This window comes from Palaemon carinicauda, chromosome 36, assembly GCF_036898095.1.
Source record: "Palaemon carinicauda isolate YSFRI2023 chromosome 36, ASM3689809v2, whole genome shotgun sequence".
Lineage (NCBI taxonomy): Eukaryota > Metazoa > Arthropoda > Malacostraca > Decapoda > Palaemonidae > Palaemon > Palaemon carinicauda.
The window spans coordinates 14,030,634-14,052,328 of NC_090760.1; the positions used below are offsets into that span (position 1 = coordinate 14,030,634).

A 21,695-nucleotide genomic window follows, 5' to 3' on the forward strand; every position below is an offset into this window, starting at 1 on the left:
CGCCAGCGATCGCTATGCAGGTGGGGGTGTACATCAACAGCGCCATCTGTCGAGCAGGTACTTAGTACTCCAAGCAAACAAAGAACCAATTTTCTCCTCGGTCCACTGGGTCTCTATTGGGGAGGAAGGGAGGGTCCTTTAATATATGATCACCGGGTAAGTATATTCAAAAATTTATTTTATTAATAAAAATAACATTTTTCAATATTAAACTTAGCCGGTGATCATATAGCTGATTCACACCCAGGGGGGTGGGTAGAGACCAGCATTACATGTTTACATTATTATGAGCTAAGTATTTTGTATTTCATTTTAGCAGTTATTCAAAATAACAAACATAAAATAAATAAGTACCTGGTAAGGAAGTCGACTTGAACAATTACTCTGCCTTTTTAAGTACGTCTTCCTTACGGAGCCTCGCGAACCTCTTAGGATGCTGAGCGACCCCTAGGATCTGAAGTATCAAGGGTTGCAACCCATACAACAGGACCTCATCAAAACCTCTAATCTAGGCGCTTCTCAAGAAATGACTTTGACCACCCGCCAAATCAAGTAGGATGCAAAAGGCTTCTTAGCCTTCCGGACAACCCAAAAACAATAATAAAACATTTCAAGAGAAAGATTAAAAAGGTTATGGAATTAGGGAATTGTAGTGGTTGAGCCCTCACCCACTACTGCACTCGTTGCTACGAATGGTCCCAGAGTGTAGCAGTTCTCGTAAAGAGACTGGACATTCTTAAGATAAAAAGACGCGAACACTGATTTGCTTTTCCAATAGGTTGCGTCGATTATACTTTGCAGAGATCTATTTTGTTTAAAGGCCACGGAAGTTGCGACAGCTCTAACTTCGTGTGTCCTTACCTTCAGCAAAGCTTGGTCTTCCTCATTCAGATGGGAATGAGCTTCTCGTATTAACAGTCTGATAAAATAGGATAAAGCATTCTTTGACATAGGCAAAGATGGATTCTTAACTGAACACCATAAAGCTTCAGACGGGCCTCGTAAAGGTTTTTAAATAGAACTTAAGAGCTCTTACAGGACATAAGACTCTTTCTAGTTCATTTCCAACCATACGATAAGTTTGGAATATCGAACGATATTGGTCAAGGCCGAGAAGGCAGCTCGTGTTTGGCTAGAAAACCAAGTTGTAGAACATGTAGCCGTTTCGGATGAGAATCCGATGTTCTTGCTGAAGGCATGAATCTCACTGACTCTTTTAGCTGTGGCTAAGCATATCAGGAAAAGAGTCTTAAAGGTGAGATCTTTCAGGGAGGCTGATTGTAGCGGTTCGAACCTGTCTGACATAAGGAATCTTAGTACCACGTCTAAATTCCAACCAGGTGTAACCAAACGACGCTCCTTCGTGGTCTCAAAAGACCTAAGGAGGTCCTGTAGATCTTTATTGTTGGAAAGATCTAAGCCTCTGTGACGGAAGACTGATGCCAACATGCTTCTGTAACCCTTGATAGTGGGAGCTGAAAGAGATCGTTCTTTCCTCAGATATAAGAGAAAGTCAGCTATTTGAGTTACAGAGGTACTGGTCGAGGATACGGATACTGACTTGCACCAGTTTCGGAAGATTTCCCACTTCGATTGGTAGACTCTAAGGGTGGATGTTCTCCTTGCTCTAGCAATCGCTCTGGCTGCCTCCTTCGAAAAGCCTCTAGCTCTCGAGAGTCTTTCGATAGTCTGAAGGCAGTCAGACGAAGAGCGTGGAGGCCTTGGTGTACCTTCTTTACGCGTGGCTGACGTAGAAGGTCCACCCTTAGGGGAAGTGTTCTGGGAACGTCTACTAGCCATCGAAGTACCTCGGTGAGCCATTCTCTCGCGGGCCAGAGGGAAGCAACTAGCGTCAACCTTGTCCCTTCGTGAGAGGCGAACTTCTGCAGTACCTTGTTGACAATCTTGAACGGAGGGAATGCATATAGATCTAGATGTGACCAATCTAGCAGAAAGGCATCTATATGAATTGCTGCTGGGTCCGGGATTGGTGAGCAAATTATTGGGAGCCTCTTGGTCATCGAGGTTGCGAAGAGATCTATGGTTGGCTGGCCCCAGGTGGCCCAAAGTTTCTTGCATACATCCTTGTGGAGGGTCCATTCTGTTGGAATTATTTGTCCCTTCCGACTGAGACAATCTGCCATGACATGCAAGTTGCCTTGGATGAACCTCGTTACTAGTGAAATGTCTAGACCTTTTGACCAGGTGAGGAGGTCCCTTGCGATCTCGTACAATGTCAGAGAGTAGGTCCCTCCTTGCTTGGAGATGTACGCCAAAGCCGTGGTGTTGTCCGAGTTCACCTCCACCACTTTGCCTTGAAGGAGAGACCTGAAGCTTTTCCAGGTCAGACGTACTGCCAGTAGCTCCTTGCAGTTGAAATGCATTGTCCTTTGACTCGAGTTCCATAATCCCGAGCATTCCCTACCGTCTAATGTCGCACCCCAGCCTACGTCCGATGCGTCCGAGAAGAGAACGTGGTTGGGAGTCTGAACAGTCAGGGGAAGACCCTCTCTAAGGTTGATATAGTCCTTTCACCAAGTCAGACAAGACTTTATCTTTCCGGAAACCGGGATCGAGACCGCTTCTAGCGTCTTGTCCTTTTTCCAGTGAAAAGCTAGATGGTATAGAAGAGGACGGAGGTGTAGTCTTCCTAGTGACACAAATTGATCCACGGATGACAGTGTCCCTACCAGACTCATCCACAGCCTGACTGGGCAGCGTTCCTTCTTCAGCATCTTCTGGATGGATAGCAGGGCTGGGGGTTGATCGTCTTGTTCAGCAACGTCCTCATCAGAGGGTTCCTCATCCGAAACTGATGAGGAAACGGCAACGGAGTGGGCAACGTCTGACTCGCTGAATCCGGTCGCACTGGTGGATGCGTGACGGAGCCGGACGCAATATCATGGCACTGCTGCACAGTCTGTGAACTGTCAACAACCATGGGTGCCCGAGGAAGTACAGCGTCAACCCGAAACTGTCTAGACTGTCTGGGTTGTGCAGTCAACACCCTACCGGGTTGCTGAGGTTGACGCACTGCGTCACAACAAGTCACCTCTGCTGGTTGTTGAACGTCTTCCTAGTGACACACTGAACGTCAACAACCACCTCCGAGCGTCGCTTAACGTCAACGTGCGACTGGCAACCCACACTGGGTCGCATCGGTGGAGGAACCACCTCCACTGGCAGACGCGAGTAGGATACCTCAGCGTCAACAGGGCGCACAACCAACCGGTTGGAAGGTTGTTGGCCAGAAGGTTCTTCTCCGCATTTAAGTCCTCTATCAAGGACACAAGCTTGGACTGCATGTCTTGCAGCAAAGCCCATTAAGGGTCTACGGGAGCAGGTGTGGCAACAGACGGGGTTAGCGACTGAGGCGGAACCATTTACCATCCCTGGAAGCCTTGTTATGTGTGACATAATAGTACAGCAAAACTTCAAAGGCTCGACAAAAGTTGAGAAGTTGACCTGTAAACAACTTGGAGCGTCTCCTGGCTAGACGCCAGGGCGAGTCTACCAGAATTGAGAAGTCTATCTGGGCAGAGGCATGAACTCCCAAGCCGAGAACTTCTCTCGTGTCCTATCAGACTCTCGCTCTATAAGCCAGTTTAAAAGAAGGGAAATCAAAGGCTGTATCCCTAAAACTCCTCCTGGTGCAAAAACCAGTCGCCTAGCCAACGTAACGCTCTCTAGGAGAGCGAGAGAGCACTAGCTTAACAACAACGGCTTCGAAGTAGCTAGGCCTAGTGTAAGTTCTGACGTTTAGGCGAACGAGGAGCAGCAGTTACAAGATCCGGACGAAGATCCTTAAAAAATCATCATGATTTAATTAAAGTCCATAGGAGGCTAAGCAGCTTAAGGCTCCTCTCCAAATGACAGAGTCCTCAAAGGAATATCAGTAGGAGGGAGAACAGCACTTTCTCATCTACAGGAACCTTGTCCGATAAAAGCTAGGTTATCTCAGTGAGTCTCTCACTGGTGCATTAGTAGCAGACCAGAAGGCAACGTCATGTAACTTCTTGACAGTCTGTGAACTGTCAACAACTGAACTGTCAACCACAACAGGTGCGTGAGGACATACAGCACTGGTGCATTAGTAGCAGACCAGAAGGCAACTTCATGTAACTGCTTGACAGTCTGTGAACTGTCAACAACTGAACTGTCAACCACAACAGGTGCGTGAGGACATACAGTGTTCACTAGAGACTGCTTTGACTGTCTATACTGAGCAGTCAACACAACTCTAGAATGCGGAGGTTGACGCACCGCGTCAAAACAAAACAACTTAGGTTGTTGTTGTAACTCGCGAACGTCAACGGAGGGTTCCGTGCGTCGCTGAACGTCAACATGCGGCTGGCAGGGTACACTGCGCATGGGTGGCGGGACTCTCACAGCTGGAGTGCGGGAGAAGGTAGCCTCAGCGTCAACTGAACGCACAACCGTGGTTGGTTGTAGGCTAACGGGTGCAGCGTCAACCTTCTCCGCACGAAAGTCCTGCATTAAAGATGTTAACTGTGTCTGCCTGGTCTGCAGCAAAGACCACTTAGGGTCTACAGTAGCAGGTGCGGCAACAGACGGTGTTACTGCCTGTTGCGGTACCGCTTTGCCTCTCTAGGAGGTGAGCAGTCGTCGGAAGACTGCAGCGAGTCCGAACTGACCCAGTGGCTACAACTGGGCCGTTGGACTTGCGCGGAAGGGACCGACTTGCGCTTAATAAGCTGCGAGACCTTGGTCCATGGTTTCTTACGAGAAACCTCTTCCGCAGACGAGAAGTAAATGGGCTCTCTCGTCTTTGTGTGGGTGGGGCGATCTTGGGTAGATACGCCCGAAACCACGGAGGGAAACGTCTGTTCGTTGATCAAGGCCTGACGAACCCATAAGTCGTTCGACATTACTTCTCCCCTGGGCTTGGGAGCTTGCAAGAGGTCCCGGACTAGGTGAACGACAGGCACGAACAGACGAACCCTCGGACGCAACACTGTAACACTTTGCGCATATCACTTTATCACTTTGATTTTCTGTTTTGCACTTATTTCACTGAAATCGAAACTTTTACTGATTTCTACCTGAAACACGCAATTCTACCCTTCATTAAAAGGTAGTAATTGCGAAAACAGTCGTATAATGCAGCTCATTAATACTAGCAAAAACAGAAAACATATATAAAGATAAAGAATTCAGTGGCTGGGAAAGAGACTAAACACTAGTTCAAATAAACTACGTTTACAATCTCTCACCGCACATAGCCTGGGGACAAGAATAAAACCCTAGAAACGTTTTACCTTCTTCCCCGAACAGCGACTAGGGAGGAGAGTAACACGAGAACAACGTTACCCGCTTGAACGGAACGTTTTTTCTCCTCTCTCTCCCTCCGTCTCTATCTCTCTCTCTCTTTCTCTCTTGATTTCGCACCTGAGAGAAGAGCCCAATTATATATCGTCAAAAAAACATGTTACTTGGCTAAAGGAAAAAACTGAAAGGTTTTCCAAATAAAAAGTTCCTTTAATTTAGAATTTAAACCATTTAAGCTAAGAAAGAATGAACGAAACGTCAGAATCGATTTACTCTTACTGCAAAGTGAAATCGTGATACACTCTCTCTCTATCGTAACGATAGAGCGCATGTTGAACGTCCTGAACGTCAACAACTGCGTAGTCTAAAAAACTAAACGTTAGTTCATCTTTGAAAACAGTACGAAGACTATCAAAGAAATTCTTTCATAAAACATTAAATTTAAAAAGTTTTAAATTCTTTAAAGGCTAAATACGATAAAACGGGCTCAACGTTGATTAACTTCGGTTCCAAGTTAGGACCGCCTACTATCAGGAAAGGTCGCATATAACAAAACATAAAAATTTATTTTTATATGTTTATAATAAATGGAAAGTTAATCGAAGAGGCCTAATAAAGGCGGAGAGATATAAAATATATAGATCTATAACGTGTTAAGCAAAATTACTAAAAACCTAAACACACTTCCGTCTAAGGGAAGGGTCGGCCATTTAAAAGTGAAAGAGAGTCCATACTCTCTTTGTCACCATAATTAAATCTATCCAAAACGAGTTCAAGTTTTGAGATGAAGATAAAACCCCTGCATAGCGAAAGCTCAAAACTAGAATAGTGTACTTCACCAAATAGTTGTGAAAACAAATCCAGTTAGTAACAGCGTATTAGTAGGTCTTGCCGGTAGCCCGACAGAGAGAAAATTGGTTCTTTGTTTGCTTGGAGTACTAAGTACCTGCTCGACAGATGGCGCTGTTGATGTACACCCCCACCTGCATAGCGATCGCTGGCGTATTTTGACCGTAGGTTTTTCTGTCGAGCAACAGAGTTGCAGCTATATGATCACCGGCTAAGTTTAATATTGAAAAAAGGTCAATAGTTAGGACAAAATGGATAGTAATCTACACTTGCCTTAACTAAGCTTTATATTCTAATCCACCTAAATACAGTAATTTGTCATCTTAGTATCCCTATATGATATGAGGCTACATTCTAAACAGCGAGTCCTTTCCTAGTAACCCTTTTGGCAACTGCTGTACTTTGTCTTCCTTTCTCTTTTGTGTGAGCCTTGAATGACAATGTACATTTAACAAGACTTTTCCAGCTGATCCTTGAATGGCAATGCAAATTTAACAAGGCTTTTCCAGCTGTTCCTTGAATGGCAATGTAAATTAACAAGGCTTTTCCAGCTGTTCCCTGAATGGCAATGTAAATTTAATGAGGCCTTTTCACCATCTTAACTTCAAACTGCATTGCTTCTGACTTATGCTCTTTATGAGTTTCCTTGAGCATGTTTATATCTTCTGTCCAAATCTTCAATTTTCCCATGCTCCTATTTTCACCTTTTAAATAACAAATAATCCTTCCATCTAACCCTAAAATAGTCTAGAAATGTACCTGCATGGACTTATCAAATTGAATTCAACATACTGGATAAGGTAGTTCAGTTTGATATTTCTGGAAAAAAATTTAGCACAGTCCTCACTATGGAGTTAATGACACCAAGGATTTTTAATATACTGTAGTAATAAAATAGTAGAGAGTAGAGGTCCCCCTTTTGTTTTGTTTCATTTGTTGATGTCGGCTACCCCCCAAAATTGGGGGAAGTGCCTTGGTATATGTATGTATGTATGTAATAAAATAGTTGAGAATACAGGAGTTGCATATCTAAAACTATAATATTAAAACAAACCTTAAGACATTTCTCGCATGTAAAGTCTCCCGTGTGTTTACGAAGATGCCTCAATAAGTATTCAGCTTTGTGGAACCGTGTTGGACAGATTTGACAGTTGTGGGGTCCATCCACAATGTTCGTCGAGAGAACTGCCATCTTCTTTGGAGTCTGAAATTTGCAATAAAACCTGAGGTTTTGGTTGGATATGCAAAACAATTACAATAATGTCACGTTTAGTAATAAAAATCTTTTATAAAATGAAAAATAAATGTGATGTATCGTACTTCACAATACAGATAGACAAATAAAAATACCTGACTGTTTCTATTGTTTTCGATGTCCATTAACTCATCATCGCTCAAGATCTCATGTTTTACAGATATTCCATCTTTATTTTTGTTTTCTGTAACGGAACAAAGGAAGAAAATATTTTCAAAAAGCAACCCAACTGTTTTAATGACATTTCATAACTTCAGGGCTTCAAATTTCAAAAACTAATCACATCACATTCAGTGAAATATATTCCATACATCTGCAAAATCAAAAAGATAAAAACCTGATGAAAAACATGACAATGCCTCAGAGTCTTTGCGAGTTATATTCTTAAGATCTTTCAAGGACGTAGAATCTTGGAGAGACTTCCCTTCTCCGTCACTCTTATGCCTTCGGTAAATTATCCAACGTAGATGTGCCTTTGGAAAAGATGATACAGTACCAGGTCAGAACTAGAAAGCTAGTTTAAATCTATCGACAAAATACTCTGAACTCATGCAAACTACTTTTTTTTTATATCATATACTTGTTCTAGCATACAGTACTGCATAATCTTCTTATGCTGAAACAATAAAAAATGTTAAAGCCTTGAAACCTAATGTGTAATGAACAATTTATAGCAAAATATTTGAATTCTTGAATAAATATATTTGCAGTTTTAGAAAAACTTGCTCCCTCAGGGATTGGACGTCTCAAAGATGCTTATGAACATACAATACTGTACTACTTAAATCTTCAATGTTCATTGCACTGTACAGGTATTACAACCATGCATTATTAATAATAATAATAATAATAATAATAATAATGGTTGGGTAAAAGACATTTTATTAAAAGTCAAAGCATTAAAGCTGCTGAGGTCATTTAATGCCTTTTAACAAACTAGGGGTCTTGGGCACTGATCATATGTATATATGGTCAGCCTCTAGGGCATTGTTCTGCTTGCTAGGGTAATATCACTGTCAACTGTCTCTGCCATTCATGAGCAGCCTCTGATCCTCTTAACTAACTGGCTTTTCATCCTATTTCACAAGGAAGGCAAATTCTGGCTTTCAGACAAAGTTTGTAGTGTTAAGCTACAGTATATTTCTTCTGTTGTTGAAAATCTTAAGAGGGTTTACCTAAGGCCCATTTAATGTTAAGTGTTCGTCTATACTATCTACTATAGTTTACATTTTCAAAGTGTTTGCCTACTATGTTATTAATGTCATTTGTAACTTGCTCTAAGTCAATCACAGTACTTAATATTACATGTCCCTGAGAACTATAGTCAATTTCTTTTAGCGATCCAGATTTACACCGACTCGCAGCGGTGCTCTTTTAGCTCGGAAAAGTTTCCTGAGCGCTGATTGGTTGGACGAGATAATTCTAACCAATCAGCGATCAGGAAACTTTTCCGAGCTAAAAGGGCACCGCTGCGAGTCAGTGCAAATCTGCCTCGATAAAAGAAATGGACTATAGTGTAAACATATATTTTGTGGAACCTCTGCAACATATCTGAATTCGTCTATTGGTTATTATGTGCAAAGCATATTACTTCAAAGACTTAATCTTTCCTAAAACCTCTATGAGAAGAAACTCAAACACCACTTTGAAAATAAAGAAAATCCGCAAATATAATTTGTTAAACCACAGTTCACTTTAATAATCCTTAAAAATAGTCACATTCAACAGAGCCAAAATACATACCTTTACATGATTTGCAAATATCAACGGTTTTGAAAAATTTTCTCCACAATATCTACAAGACCAAGGTCGAGGCAAACTGACACCCAACGCTCGAGGTGCGAGCTGTTTTACTACATCGGACTTTGCAGTAATAACCTCTGGAAAATAAATCAAAAGTAAATTAAATTCTTCACAAGCAATGGATAAAATATTACACAGCCCTACAAGGATGAATAAAAATCTCAAAAAGCTTATAACTAAGCATTCTCCCCTAAGAACAACAGAAACTATGAGTAAATCGAAATATAATATAAATGTGTCAGATCTAGCAATAGAACCATTATCTATGAGTGGTGTTGTACAGCATTTTGTCTAAATATCATATGGGCAGTTTAGATACTGAAAAGTATGATAAAGTTTCATAAAAGTAGATTGTACTTACAATCTTCAGACTTGTTATTTGCTTGATAGTCATAGTTTTCAATTCCCTGTGATAATGTTTACTTGATAATAGTTTGGGAATTACTGTTGCCTTCATAGACAAACCATGCTTGTTTGCTGGGACCTTAATCTAATATGAGGGATAGTCTAATGGAAGCTCTCTGTAGGCATTCTATAAGAAAATTCAGCTCCCACTCCAAGAAATGCCAATTATGAATGTGGAAAAGGATAACTGGTGTGTAATAAATAACCACTTGACAAGAGGAGGGACACTTTCCACTTAGTAGCTAAATAAAATCTTTTAAACAAGAAATGGTTGTAGACAATTTCCCATCAAGCTAGCATTTGAAAAGAAACTGAGATGCTAAAATCTTGGCCGAGTATGATTCAAGTTACAAGGATTAAGTAATCAGTTTAGGTACTGCTCCAGGAAGGTAAAAAGGCTGCTGAAAATATCAAGACTTCATCCTGGTTTATACCTCTGTAGTTTTAAGATATAGTCACCCTCATAAACTAATTGCCTAAGTCATTTTCTCCACTTGTTGGGAACTCAAAAAAAAAAAAACCTTCTCATTTCCTAATTCTTTATATCATTGTCTTGAGTTTCAATTCACAAATTCTTGGCGGAAGAATTTGTGAATTAGAATTTGTTAATTGAAGCTCAATACAATGATATAAAGAATTAGGAAATGAGAAGGTTTTTTTATTTCCCAACAAGTGGAGGAAATGACTTAGGCAGTTAGTTTATGAGGGTGACGATATAATACCTTAAATAATCCAAGACAAAAATCCTCTCTTGAATAGTGGTAGCATACCGAATGTAACTACATTCTTTCTTTGTGGTAATATATGTGCAAGTCTCATATGAAGACTTACGAGGCACCATGTCAAAGTGAATCAATAGCCTGGATTGAAGTGGAAAGAATGAGGGAATCCTGGCAAATTAAAGTACTGTATCTCACTACTGGATAAAGCTGGAAGGTAAGTGACCAAGAAGCATACATATAAGCACGGTCAAAGATATCTTAGGACAAGCTGTATACTATATCTAATTAAAATCAAACCATTATAAGTTAGTGTAATAGATGAACAACACAGAAAAATCCTATAAATCTACAGTATTTCCATAACCACTTTTGGAAAGCTGCATAAAATGCTATACACTACAAAAGAAAAATAACCTAGAAAAGATTATTGATAACTGAATGTCCAAGGATAAATATTTAATGTTCCTGTATATGAAGAATATTGAATTAACTTACTTTTCTTTAATTTCTTAAGTTTATATGGTTTCCTCCTTGATACCGACGTGAATACATTTATCGTATCATCATCAGACGACTCGCCCAGAGACAATTCTTCTGCCAACGTGTGTTCACCAAGACAATGGCTATATGACTGACCCTTGGCAACGGCATTAATAGTAAATGTAATTGTTTTTTCAGGTACTCTTGGGTTAACCCTTTCACTCATAACCTCAATAGTAGAGGGTATGTCACCTGGCATATTCTCCAAGGGCTTCCTGTAATAATCTGGCCTCTCCAAGACTTGATCTTTATTCACGTAACGACACGAAACACCTGCTGCCTGTATGTATCCATCCCACATGCTACTAGTTGGGCCACTGGCTACAGGTGTTGATGTAGGCTGCACCTCACGATTGCTATCTTCATGACATATGTTATGCGTAAACGTTATTTCCCCTTTTCCGACAGATATCCGGGCCAGAGAAGGAGGAGCTTTAAATTCAGGCTCAGCTGTAGCACCACTATCACCATTAGGCTTTTCAACAGGAATGATTTTTAAAGGTTTTTCTCCCTCAAGTATCTTCAACTCTTCCAAGATCCTTCTATGGTAAAAGGGCGCATACCACACTCGAAGCTCTGTCTTTTCAGCGATATCTTCAACAGCGAAATAATAAAGGAAATCTTCTATCTGAAATAAAGACATACAATATACAGTACATACATTATAGTTTGATAAAATTTCTTTTCGTACATCAACCTTTAAAAAAGTTATGAATATCAGACTAAAAAAATTTTTAATGGGTGATTATAAAAGAAAGCCCATAAAACAACTATTCAAGACTGATACTAACTAAAAACACTGGTAAACTGATAGTATTTTATAAAAGCTATAATGTCCAAAACTGATGATATACTGAAAGCAGAGAGGGATATTGACAATATTTATAGTTAAAATGCAATTGAAATATTTCTTTAAACCCTTAAGCTAGGGGATTCTTCTGATTACAAAAAATATTTGAGAGTACCATAATAGAGGCATTTGAGTTGAAAAAGTAATGCTTTTACAAATGAGTATGTTATTATTCAAATTGGTTCTTGCTAAAAATACAGAACGTCACCTTGAGACAAGTAAATACTACAAAATTCTTTTATCAAAACTCATTAAAATTTACAGTACAGTATAAGCTTAATTGGTCCTCAAGTAAGCTCAGAGATATTTACACAATATACAAACTATGTGATACCACTTGAACATTGAATTTAAAAATAGATTCATACAGATCCAAATATAGTACTAATTCATTCCATGCACATCAGTAATCAACTGAACTGATTTCATATAAATCCAAATTTTTCTTAGTCCCTGTAATCCTGAAGATTGAAAATAGGTGTCTGGAGTTAACTCAAGTTCTACAATAATTAGTGGCTAATAATTAGTGGCTTAATATATCAGTAGCGTAAAATTTATTTTTGTTTTTCAGCAAAAATCTAACAAATGATAGCATAAACCATTTAAGCTTTCTAGTTACTATTTCAAATGTAGAGAAATTTAATTAATATTTGAAAGTTTGTAATCAAGATCATAAAAAAATACATACTTTATATAAAAACTTAGCCTTACCATGTGTAATATTTAAACATTTTAGATGAAAAAAATACCGTACCATCAAAGATAAATATTCTTAGAAGAAATTATCCTGACCATGAAACGAAGAGGGTAACAGACAAAAGTGGCAATTAAAATCAGTATGACAAGTTCGTGGATAATTTGTATTTTTTCCCTAACTAATACAAACCTGGAGTTATTTATCATGGATATTCTTTCAGCAAAGCTGGAAGGTAGCCAATTAGACTTATTTTGCGAGGTGGCAACCCTACCCAGAGACTGGGTAGGGGGTGGCTAGGGGTACCAGTCACCTGTATATATACGCACGGCGTGGTGAATTAGTCACCTTTTCTCTTTGGCTTGAAGAGAGCGGATGTCTCCTTTCTCTCCTCCTCAAGGTTGCCACAGACATTGACAAACGTTGTTGTTTTACAATCTTTTTATGCTGACTTTCTCTTATAAATGTTTTGGCAGACCACCAAATAATTCTAATATCTATATACTAAAGAATCCTAGGCCTGTCTGCTAGTAATTTCATAGTAAGCTTGTTTGTTGGTACATGAAAATTACCCAGTTACTAATGATAATGATTCTGAAGGACTCTACTCCATTCATACTTATGAGGAGAAAATTACAAAACCTGAGTTGAAGCAAGCCAATTCTATCAAGCCAAGACTTCTTTACTGAATGGTGGCTGAAGTAGATACCCAAACAATAAAAGTTCTTGCTTTCATTTTCTTACACTAAGCTCACTGAACGTCGAAATATGTTTACCAACAGGATTAGTGAATTACTGTGCTGTAGATTGTGTAGCAGATTACACAGCCATGGTGGAAGACCAAATAAATAACCAATTAATCACATATGTCTAAATAAAAAATCCCTGCTCTACAAAAGTTGGGGCTTTTTTTGTAATTACAGTACCTGCTTGTTCATACAGTTTAGAGAAAAACTGAAATAAGTAATTTATAATTTATATACTCAACTAAACTAAGGTTCATGCCACTTCCTACGACGTTGATCATCAAAGTTAAAGTTGAATTTTCCATCACTTCAATACCCTCAACACCCCTTCTAGTATACTGATGCTCCTATATGGAGGCATAGATGCATGGTACAACATTCCAGTATATGAAGTAAAAACTTATGCAACAACCTTCTGACATCCTAATCAGTGGCCAGGTAGGGAGATGAAATGAACTTCAGGTGAGTACATAAAGGGTAAATTTTGTTGTTAAAATTCAATTTATTTCTAAGATTCTCCCATGAGATTTATAGGGTTGATTACTACACTCTGAAGAAGGAGGATAAATGAGTGACAAACTAATCAAACCTATATACTTACACCAACTCACCAGCCAATTCTAATCTCAAATTACAAAAAGCTTAACAATTCCCACCGAAAGCTAAATAGAACTCACATGTACAGTATAAATCTAGAATGAGAATTGCCAAATAATAAAAAGCCATGAGAGTTTGAGCCAATAAGAAATTCAAGACATTTCAATCTGTAGGAACTACCAAAAAAAAATCACCTGCAGCTACCACAGGACCCAACACATAGTAGCTCTTATAAGAAAACCAAGCTTCCCTTAAATAGTGCTTGACAAAAAATGATTTGGCACAGCCCTGAGCAGCTGCCAAAATCCTTTCCAAAGAAAAATGCCTGCAGAAATTAAAGGAAATAGGTGCACTCTTAATATCCAGAGCTAGAACCTCAAAGACCCTCATCTGACCGGAATCCAATTCCAATTGGCTTCAGTCACTTGACACTTATTATAAAAGGACATAGTATTCGTGGGGAGGAGGCCCTGGAATCCTATCCCCCACAAAAACAATTAGAAACCTTTCCTCCAATGCTCTTAGCCTTGTCTAAAAACTTAACTTCCCTAATCAGACAAAGAAACCTATCCTATGACATACAATGCACCTTTCTCCCCAATGAAGGACTGTGGGAAAAGTACTGAAAACTTTTCACCTTGAAATCATTTTTAACACGAAAGATTGGAAAAAGAAACAAAATTTTACTAGCACCAAAACCCACATTCTTGGCAAGTGACTGTAACTCGCTATTCTTCTTAGCTGAAGCTGAGGCCAACCGAAAAAATGTCTTGACCAAAGATCTTTGAAGGACAGCCCTTCCTGATACTACAACACTACAACCAAATTCTAATAAATACATTTGATAACCAGAGGTTTCTCAATACCTAAAGTCCAGAAGACATCTGCAATAATGCCCAAGAGGATAAATCCAGTCCATGATGTCCAAGAACAGTATTAAATATGGATCCATCATCCTTAATGAACAAAACAGTTTCCTCACATAAAACAGTTAATGCAAGAAATTCCCCTTGTCCAAACATTCCCTAGTCACCTGCACTAATCAATACCATTGAATCAGATAAAAATTATTGGTTGCCTGCCTCTGAAAACTTAGATAATCTAAAGGGCCTAGAAAACCCTTTTTCTCTAGAATAAGCTGGACAGTCTCATTGTATTTGGATGAAGAACATGGGGTATCTCGTGAATGGCTCATGAAACCGGTTGTACAGGAGGAATGGTACTGAAAGGAAGCTTTCTTGATTAATCTGCCAACAGAGACCACAGATTGGTAAACAACTCTTTCCAAGGCCAAAAGGGAACCAACAGCATAATCCTGTTATTTGAATATACCCTGACCTTATCACTAATTGAATTATCGCAAATGGTGGAAACATATACAAGTCAAGGTTCAATCAGTAGTATAACAGTCTCCATTTTCCAAGCCAGTGGTACAGAACCAAGGAGCAAAGAACCTAAATCATCTTGCAGAGGAAGGTAAAAAACTTCCACATATCTCTTGACACTAAACGATGGAGAGGCAACTCTTTTGGCAAGAATTGTTTTCTTCTTAACTGATCAGCTGATCAGCAATTACATTAAATTTCCCAGTATAAACTGTGGTAGGTGAAGGAATCCCTTTAGCTTCATCCAAGATGACAATTCCTTCACTATGAGGGACAACAACTCCAACCTAGTGACCTTTGCTTACAAATGCATGAGAGTATTGTCATGTAATCTGAGAAATCCACAACACACTTCACCATCACCAGTTGCTACCAGCACCAAGTAATTAATTCTAAAGGCAGATTCCCTTTCTGACTACATCCCCAACAGGTGACAATAATTTATGGTAGTGCCTCAGCCTGGGGCACATTTGTGTCAAGAGAAATAATGGGACCCATACCTCTACCAAAAAACTTGAGCCAATCCCACCATTTGACAATGAAGCAGTCAATGTTGTTCATTCTGAAAGAACATTTCATTACAGGAAAATTCCTAGAATCCGAGGCCAAAGGGAAGGAAAATTTTAAATTTTTTAACACCTATTAGAGAGAGGAATGATGGACAATTCTAAATCTCAATAATATGGATTCTAAGGACCAAGGAAAACTGTATACCTCCCAAGTGAGATTTATTACCAGAAGGTGTGAGGATAGGAAAGATATGGTCAAATACACTTCAACTATCAGAAAAACAGCCTTCATGCAATCATGCGGACAGTTTCTGCCAGCAAATTATGGATCATTCAAACAAGGTACATAAAATCTTTTCATATATCTAGGAAAAAATGACAAAAGATAATTGATCATCAAGCCCATGAATGAGACCATAGCCCAAAAGAAACTGGAAATATGTTATTTTCATTAGTAAAATAAATTTTTGAATATACTTACCCGATGATCATGTAGCTGTCAACTCCGTTGCCCGACAGAAATCTACGGTCGGGATACGCCAGCGATCGCTATCCAGGTGGGGGTGTACTCAACAGCGCCATCTGTGAGCAGGTACTCAAGTACTTCTTGTCAACAAGAACTCAATTTTCTCCTCGGTCCACTGGTTCTCTATGGGGAGGAAGGGCGGGTTCTTTAATTCATGATCATCGGGTAAGTATATTCAAAAATTTATTTTACTAATGAAAATAACATTTTTCAATATTAATCTTACCCGATGATCATGTAGCTGATTCACACCCAGGGTGGTGGGTGGAGACCAGCATACATGTTAACAAAGAAGCTAAGTATCCCGTATTTCATTTTATTAGTTATTCAAAATAACAAACATAAAATAAATAAGTACCTGGTAAGGAAGTCGACTTGAACCATTACTCTGCCTTTTTTAAGTACGTCTTCCTTACTGAGCCTAGCGGTCCTCTTAGGATGCTGAACGACTCCTAGGTGCTGAAGTATAAAGGGCTGCAACCCATACTAAAGGACCTCATCACAACCTCTAACCTAGGCGCTTCTCAAGAAAGAATTGACCACCCGCCAAATCAACCAGGATGCGGAAGGCTTCTTAGCCGACCGTACAACCCAAAGAACAACAATAAAAAGTATTCAAGAGAAAGGTTAAAAAGGTTATGGGATTATGGGAATGTAGTGGCTGAGCCCTCACCTACTACTGCACTCGCTGCTACGAATGGTCCCAGGGTGTAGCAGTTCTCGTAAAGAGACTGGACATCTTTGAGATAGAATGATGCGAACACTGACTTGCTTCTCCAATAGGTTGCATCCATAACACTCTGCAGAGAACGGTTCTGTTTGAAGGCCACTGAAGTAGCCACAGCTCTCACTTCATGTGTCCTTACCTTCAGCAAAGCAAGGTCTTCTTCCTTCAGATGAGAATGTGCTTCTCTAATCAGAAGCCTGATGTAGTAAGAAACTGCGTTCTTAGACATTGGTAGACAAGGCTTCTTGATAGCACACCATAAGGCTTCTGATTGTCCTCGTAATGGATTTGACCTTCTTAGATAGTACCTAAGAGCTCTAACTGGGCAAAGTACTCTCTCCAGTTCGTTCCCCACCAAGTTGGACAGGCTTGGGATCTCGAACGACTTAGGCCAAGGACGGGAAGGAAGCTCGTTTTTAGCCAAAAAACCGAGCTGCAAGGAACATGTAGCCGCTTCAGATGTGAAACCTATGTTCCTGCTGAAGGCGTGGATCTCACTTACTCTTTTAGCTGTTGCTAAGCACACGAGGAAAAGAGTTTTTAATGTGAGGTCCTTAAAAGAGGCTGATTGGAGCGGTTCAAATCTTGATGACATTAGGAACCTTAGGACCACGTCTAGATTCCAGCCTGGAGTGGACAACCGACGTTCCTTTGAGGTCTCAAAAGACCTAAGGAGGTCCTGTAGATCTTTGTTGGTGGAAAGATCCAAGCCTCTGTGGCGGAAAACCGCTGCCAACATACTTCTGTAACCCTTGATCGTAGGAGCTGATAGGGATCTTACGTTCCTTAGATGTAACAGGAAGTCAGCAATCTGGGTTACAGTGGTACTGGTTGAGGAAACTGCATTGGCCTTGCACCAGCTTCGGAAGACTTCCCATTTAGACTGATAGACTCTGAGAGTGGATGTCCTCCTTGCTCTGGCAATCGCTCTGGCTGCCTCCTTCGAAAAGCCTCTAGCTCTTGAGAGTCTTTCGATAGTCTGAAGGCAGTCAGACGAAGAGCGTGGAGGTTTGGGTGTACCTTCTTTACGTGAGGTTGACGCAGAAGGTCCACTCTTAGAGGAAGAGTCCTGGGAACGTCGACCAGCCATTGCAGTACCTCTGTGAACCATTCTCTCGCGGGCCAGAGGGGAGCAACCAACGTCAGCCGTGTCCCTTTGTGAGAGGCGAACTTCTGAAGTACCCTGTTGACAATCTTGAACGGCGGGAATGCATACAGGTCGAGATGGGACCAATCCAGCAGAAAGGCATCCACGTGAACTGCTGCTGGGTCTGGAATCGGAGAACAATACAACGGGAGCCTCTTGGTCATCGAGGTAGCGAATAGATCTATGGTTGGCTGACCCCACAGGGCCCAAAGTCTGCTGCAAACATTCTTGTGAAGGGTCCACTCTGTGGGGATGACCTGACCCTTCCGGCTGAGGCGATCTGCCATGACATTCATATCGCCCTGAATGAACCTCGTTACCAGCGTGAGCTTTCGATCTTTTGACCAAATGAGGAGGTCCCTTGCGATCTCAAACAACTTCCTCGAATGAGTCCCTCCCTGCTTGGAGATGTAAGCCAAGGCTGTGGTGTTGTCGGAGTTCACCTCCACCACCTTGTTTAGCTGGAGGGACTTGAAGTTTATCAAGGCCAGATGAACTGCCAACAACTCCTTGCAATTGATGTGAAGTGTCCTTTGCTCCTGATTCCATGTTCCCGAGCATTCCTGTCCGTCCAGTGTCGCACCCCAGCCCGTGTCCGATGCGTCCGAGAAGAGACGGTGGTCGGGGGTCTGAACAGCCAATGGTAGACCTTCCTTGAGAAGAATGCTGTTCTTCCACCACGTTAGAGTAGACCTCATCTCTTCGGAAACAGGAACTGAGACCGTCTCTAGCGTCATGTCCTTTATCCAGTGAGCAGCTAGATGATACTGAAGGGGGCGGAGGTGGAGTCTCCCTAACTCGATGAACAGGGCCAGCGATGAAAGTGTCCCTGTTAGACTCATCCACTGCCTGACTGAGCATCGGTTCCTTCTCAGCATGCTCTGGATGCATTCTAGGGCTTGGTTGATCCTTGGGGCCGACGGAAAAGCCCGAAAAGCTCGACTCTGAATCTCCATACCCAGGTAGACAATGGTCTGGGATGGGATGAGCTGGGACTTCTCTAAATTGACCAGGAGGCCCAGTTCCTTGGTCAGATCCATAGTCCATCTGAGATTCTCCAGACAGCGACGACTTGTGGGAGCTCTTAAAAGCCAGTCGTCTAAATAGAGGGAGGCTCTGATGTCTGCCAAGTGAAGGAATTTTGCAATATTCCTCATCAGTCTGGTAAACACAAGAGGTGCCGTGCTTAGGCCAAAGCACAGGGCTTGGAACTGGTACACAACCTTTCCAAAGACGAATCTTAGGAAAGGTTGGGAGTCTGGATGGATGGGGACGTGAAAGTATGCGTCTTTCAGGTCTAACGAGACCATCCAGTCCTCCTGCCTGACCGCTGCTAGGACCGACTTCGTCGTCTTCATCGTGAACGTCTGCTTGGTGACAAAAGCATTGAGAGCACTGACGTCCAGCACCGGTCTCCAACCTCCTGTCTTCTTGGCTACCAGGAAGAGACGGTTGTAAAAGCCCGGGGATTGATGATCCCGGACTATGACCACCGCTTCCTTTTGTAGCAAGAGCGACACCTCTTGTTGCAACGCTAGCCTCTTGTCCTTCTCCTTGTAGTTGGGAGAGAGGTTGATGGGAGATGTAGCGAGAGGGGGATTGCGGCAGAACGGAATTCTGTATCCCTCCCTTAGCCACTTCACAGACTGAGCGTCTGCACCTCTGCTCTCCCAAGCTTGCCAGAAGGTCTTGAGTCTGGCTCCTACTGCTGTCTGGAGAGGAAGGCAGTCAAAACTTGCCTTTTGCAGACTTGGAACCCTTCTTGGACTTGCCACGGTGACTGTCTGCACGGGTACCTCCTCTGCTGGAGGTTCTGCCACGAAAGGGCGGGATGAACCTAGAAGCAGGTGTGTCAACTGCTGCAGGGCGGAAGGGTCTAGGCACGGAAGGTAAGGTTTTAGCCTTACGTGCAGAAGAAGCCATCAGATCATGAGTATCCTTCTGGATAAGTGAGGCAGCCATCCCCTTAATCAGCTCCTCCGGAAACAGACACTTGGAGAGAGGAGCAAACAACAACTCTGACTTCTGGCAAGGAGTGATACCAGCTGATAAGAAGGAGCAAAGATGTTCTCTCTTCTTAAGGACTCCTGATACATATGAAGCCGCAAGTTCACCAGACCCATCCCGAATTGCCTTGTCCATGCTAGACATGATCAGCATGGCCGAGTCCTTATCTGAAGGGGAAGTCTTCCTGCTTAAGGCTCCCAAACACCAATCGAGGAAGTTGAATATCTCGAAGGCACGAAAGACTCCCTTCAACAGATGATCTAAATCGGAAAAGGACCAGCAGATCTTCGAACGTCTCATAGCCAACCTGCGGGGAGAGTCAACCAGACTTGAGAAGTCGGCCTGGGCAGAGGCAGGAACCCCCAAGCCGGGTTCCTCTCCCGTGGCATACCAGACGCTCGACTTAGAAGCAAGCTTGGGAGGCGGAAAGACAAAAGAGGTCCTTCCCAGTTGCTTCTTGGAATGCAACCAGTCCCCCATAACCCTCAAAGCTCTCCTAGATGATCTGGCGAGAACAAGCTTGGTGAAGGCAGGCGCAGCAGACTGCATGCCCAGAGCAAACTCGGAGGGAGGAGAACGAGGGGTTGCAGACACAAAATGCTCAGGATACAAGTCCCTGAACAATGCAAGGACTTTGCGAAAGTCTAAGGAGGGAGGCGTAGACTTGTGCCCTTCAATATCAGAGTGAGGCTCATCCAGATGTGCAGCTTCATCATCCGATACATCATCATCCGAAAGCTGAGTTGTGAGTGGCAAAGGCAGAGCAGAAAGCTGAACGGCTGAATCCGGCAGAACGGGTGCATGCGTACCTGCGGATCCAACATCATGCCTCTGCTGGTCGGTCTGCGAGCTGGCAACAACAAAAGCAGAGGGCTGGTGTGTGGGAGGGGCTGCGGTGGGTTGAGGAGCATGCGGTATGGTATGCAGAGCATGCTGTAAGGTATGCGGCTCATGCTGCATGGTATGCGGAGCATGCTGTAAGGTATGCAGAGCATGCTGCATGGGCTGAGGAGAATGCCGCATAGTGCTGGAACCCGGCAACTCCTGATGCGGCAGCTCACGCATGTTAGCAGATGGTGCAGCAAGAACATGCGTCTGGCAGGGAGGACTGCGCATCGGTGGAGGAGCTCTCACAGGTGGAGTGTGGGAGCAGGCAGCCGCAGTATCTGCTGAGCGCACAACCTCTGCGGGTTGTAGGTTAACAGGAGAGGTGTTAACTTTCTCGGCATGATACTCCTGCATGAATGCTGCAAGCTGAGACTGCATAGTCTGCAGCATGGACCACTTAGGGTCTACTGTGGTTGGAGCAACAACAGACGGAGCAGTAGCCTGTTGAGGGACCACTCTACCTCTCTTGGGAGGTGTGCAGTCATCAGATGACTGCGGCGAGTCCGAACTGACCCAGTGGCTACACCTGGGCCGTTGGACTCGCTCGGAAGGGACCTTACGTTTGAGCGGTCGTGAGACCTTGGTCCACCGTTTCCTCCTGGAAACTTCTTCCACAGACGAGGAATGTAAGGGCTCATTCGTCTGTATGTGGATGGGACGATCCTTAACAGATACGTCCGCAACCACTGAGGATACATCCGTGCGCCGATCAAGGCCTGCCGAACCCTTTGGTCCTTCGACATTGCTTCTCCCCTG

General features: G+C 42.3%; 1 protein-coding gene across 3 annotated transcripts in view; it reads right to left on the reverse strand.

Moving 5' to 3' along the window:
- LOC137628757 (PR domain zinc finger protein 15-like) overlaps positions 1-21,695 on the reverse strand; it is a 97,201-nt gene that overhangs the window by 35,010 nt on the left and 40,496 nt on the right. For all 3 annotated transcript variants that reach the window (XM_068359947.1, XM_068359945.1, XM_068359946.1), the window contains exons 5-9: positions 10,819-11,491; positions 9,137-9,273; positions 7,731-7,866; positions 7,489-7,577; positions 7,193-7,342 (exon numbers count right to left, since the gene is read on the reverse strand). In XM_068359947.1, the coding sequence (XP_068216048.1) occupies positions 7,193-7,342; positions 7,489-7,577; positions 7,731-7,866; positions 9,137-9,273; positions 10,819-11,491 (1,185 nt within the window). The remainder of the gene's footprint in view (positions 1-7,192; positions 7,343-7,488; positions 7,578-7,730; positions 7,867-9,136; positions 9,274-10,818; positions 11,492-21,695) is intronic.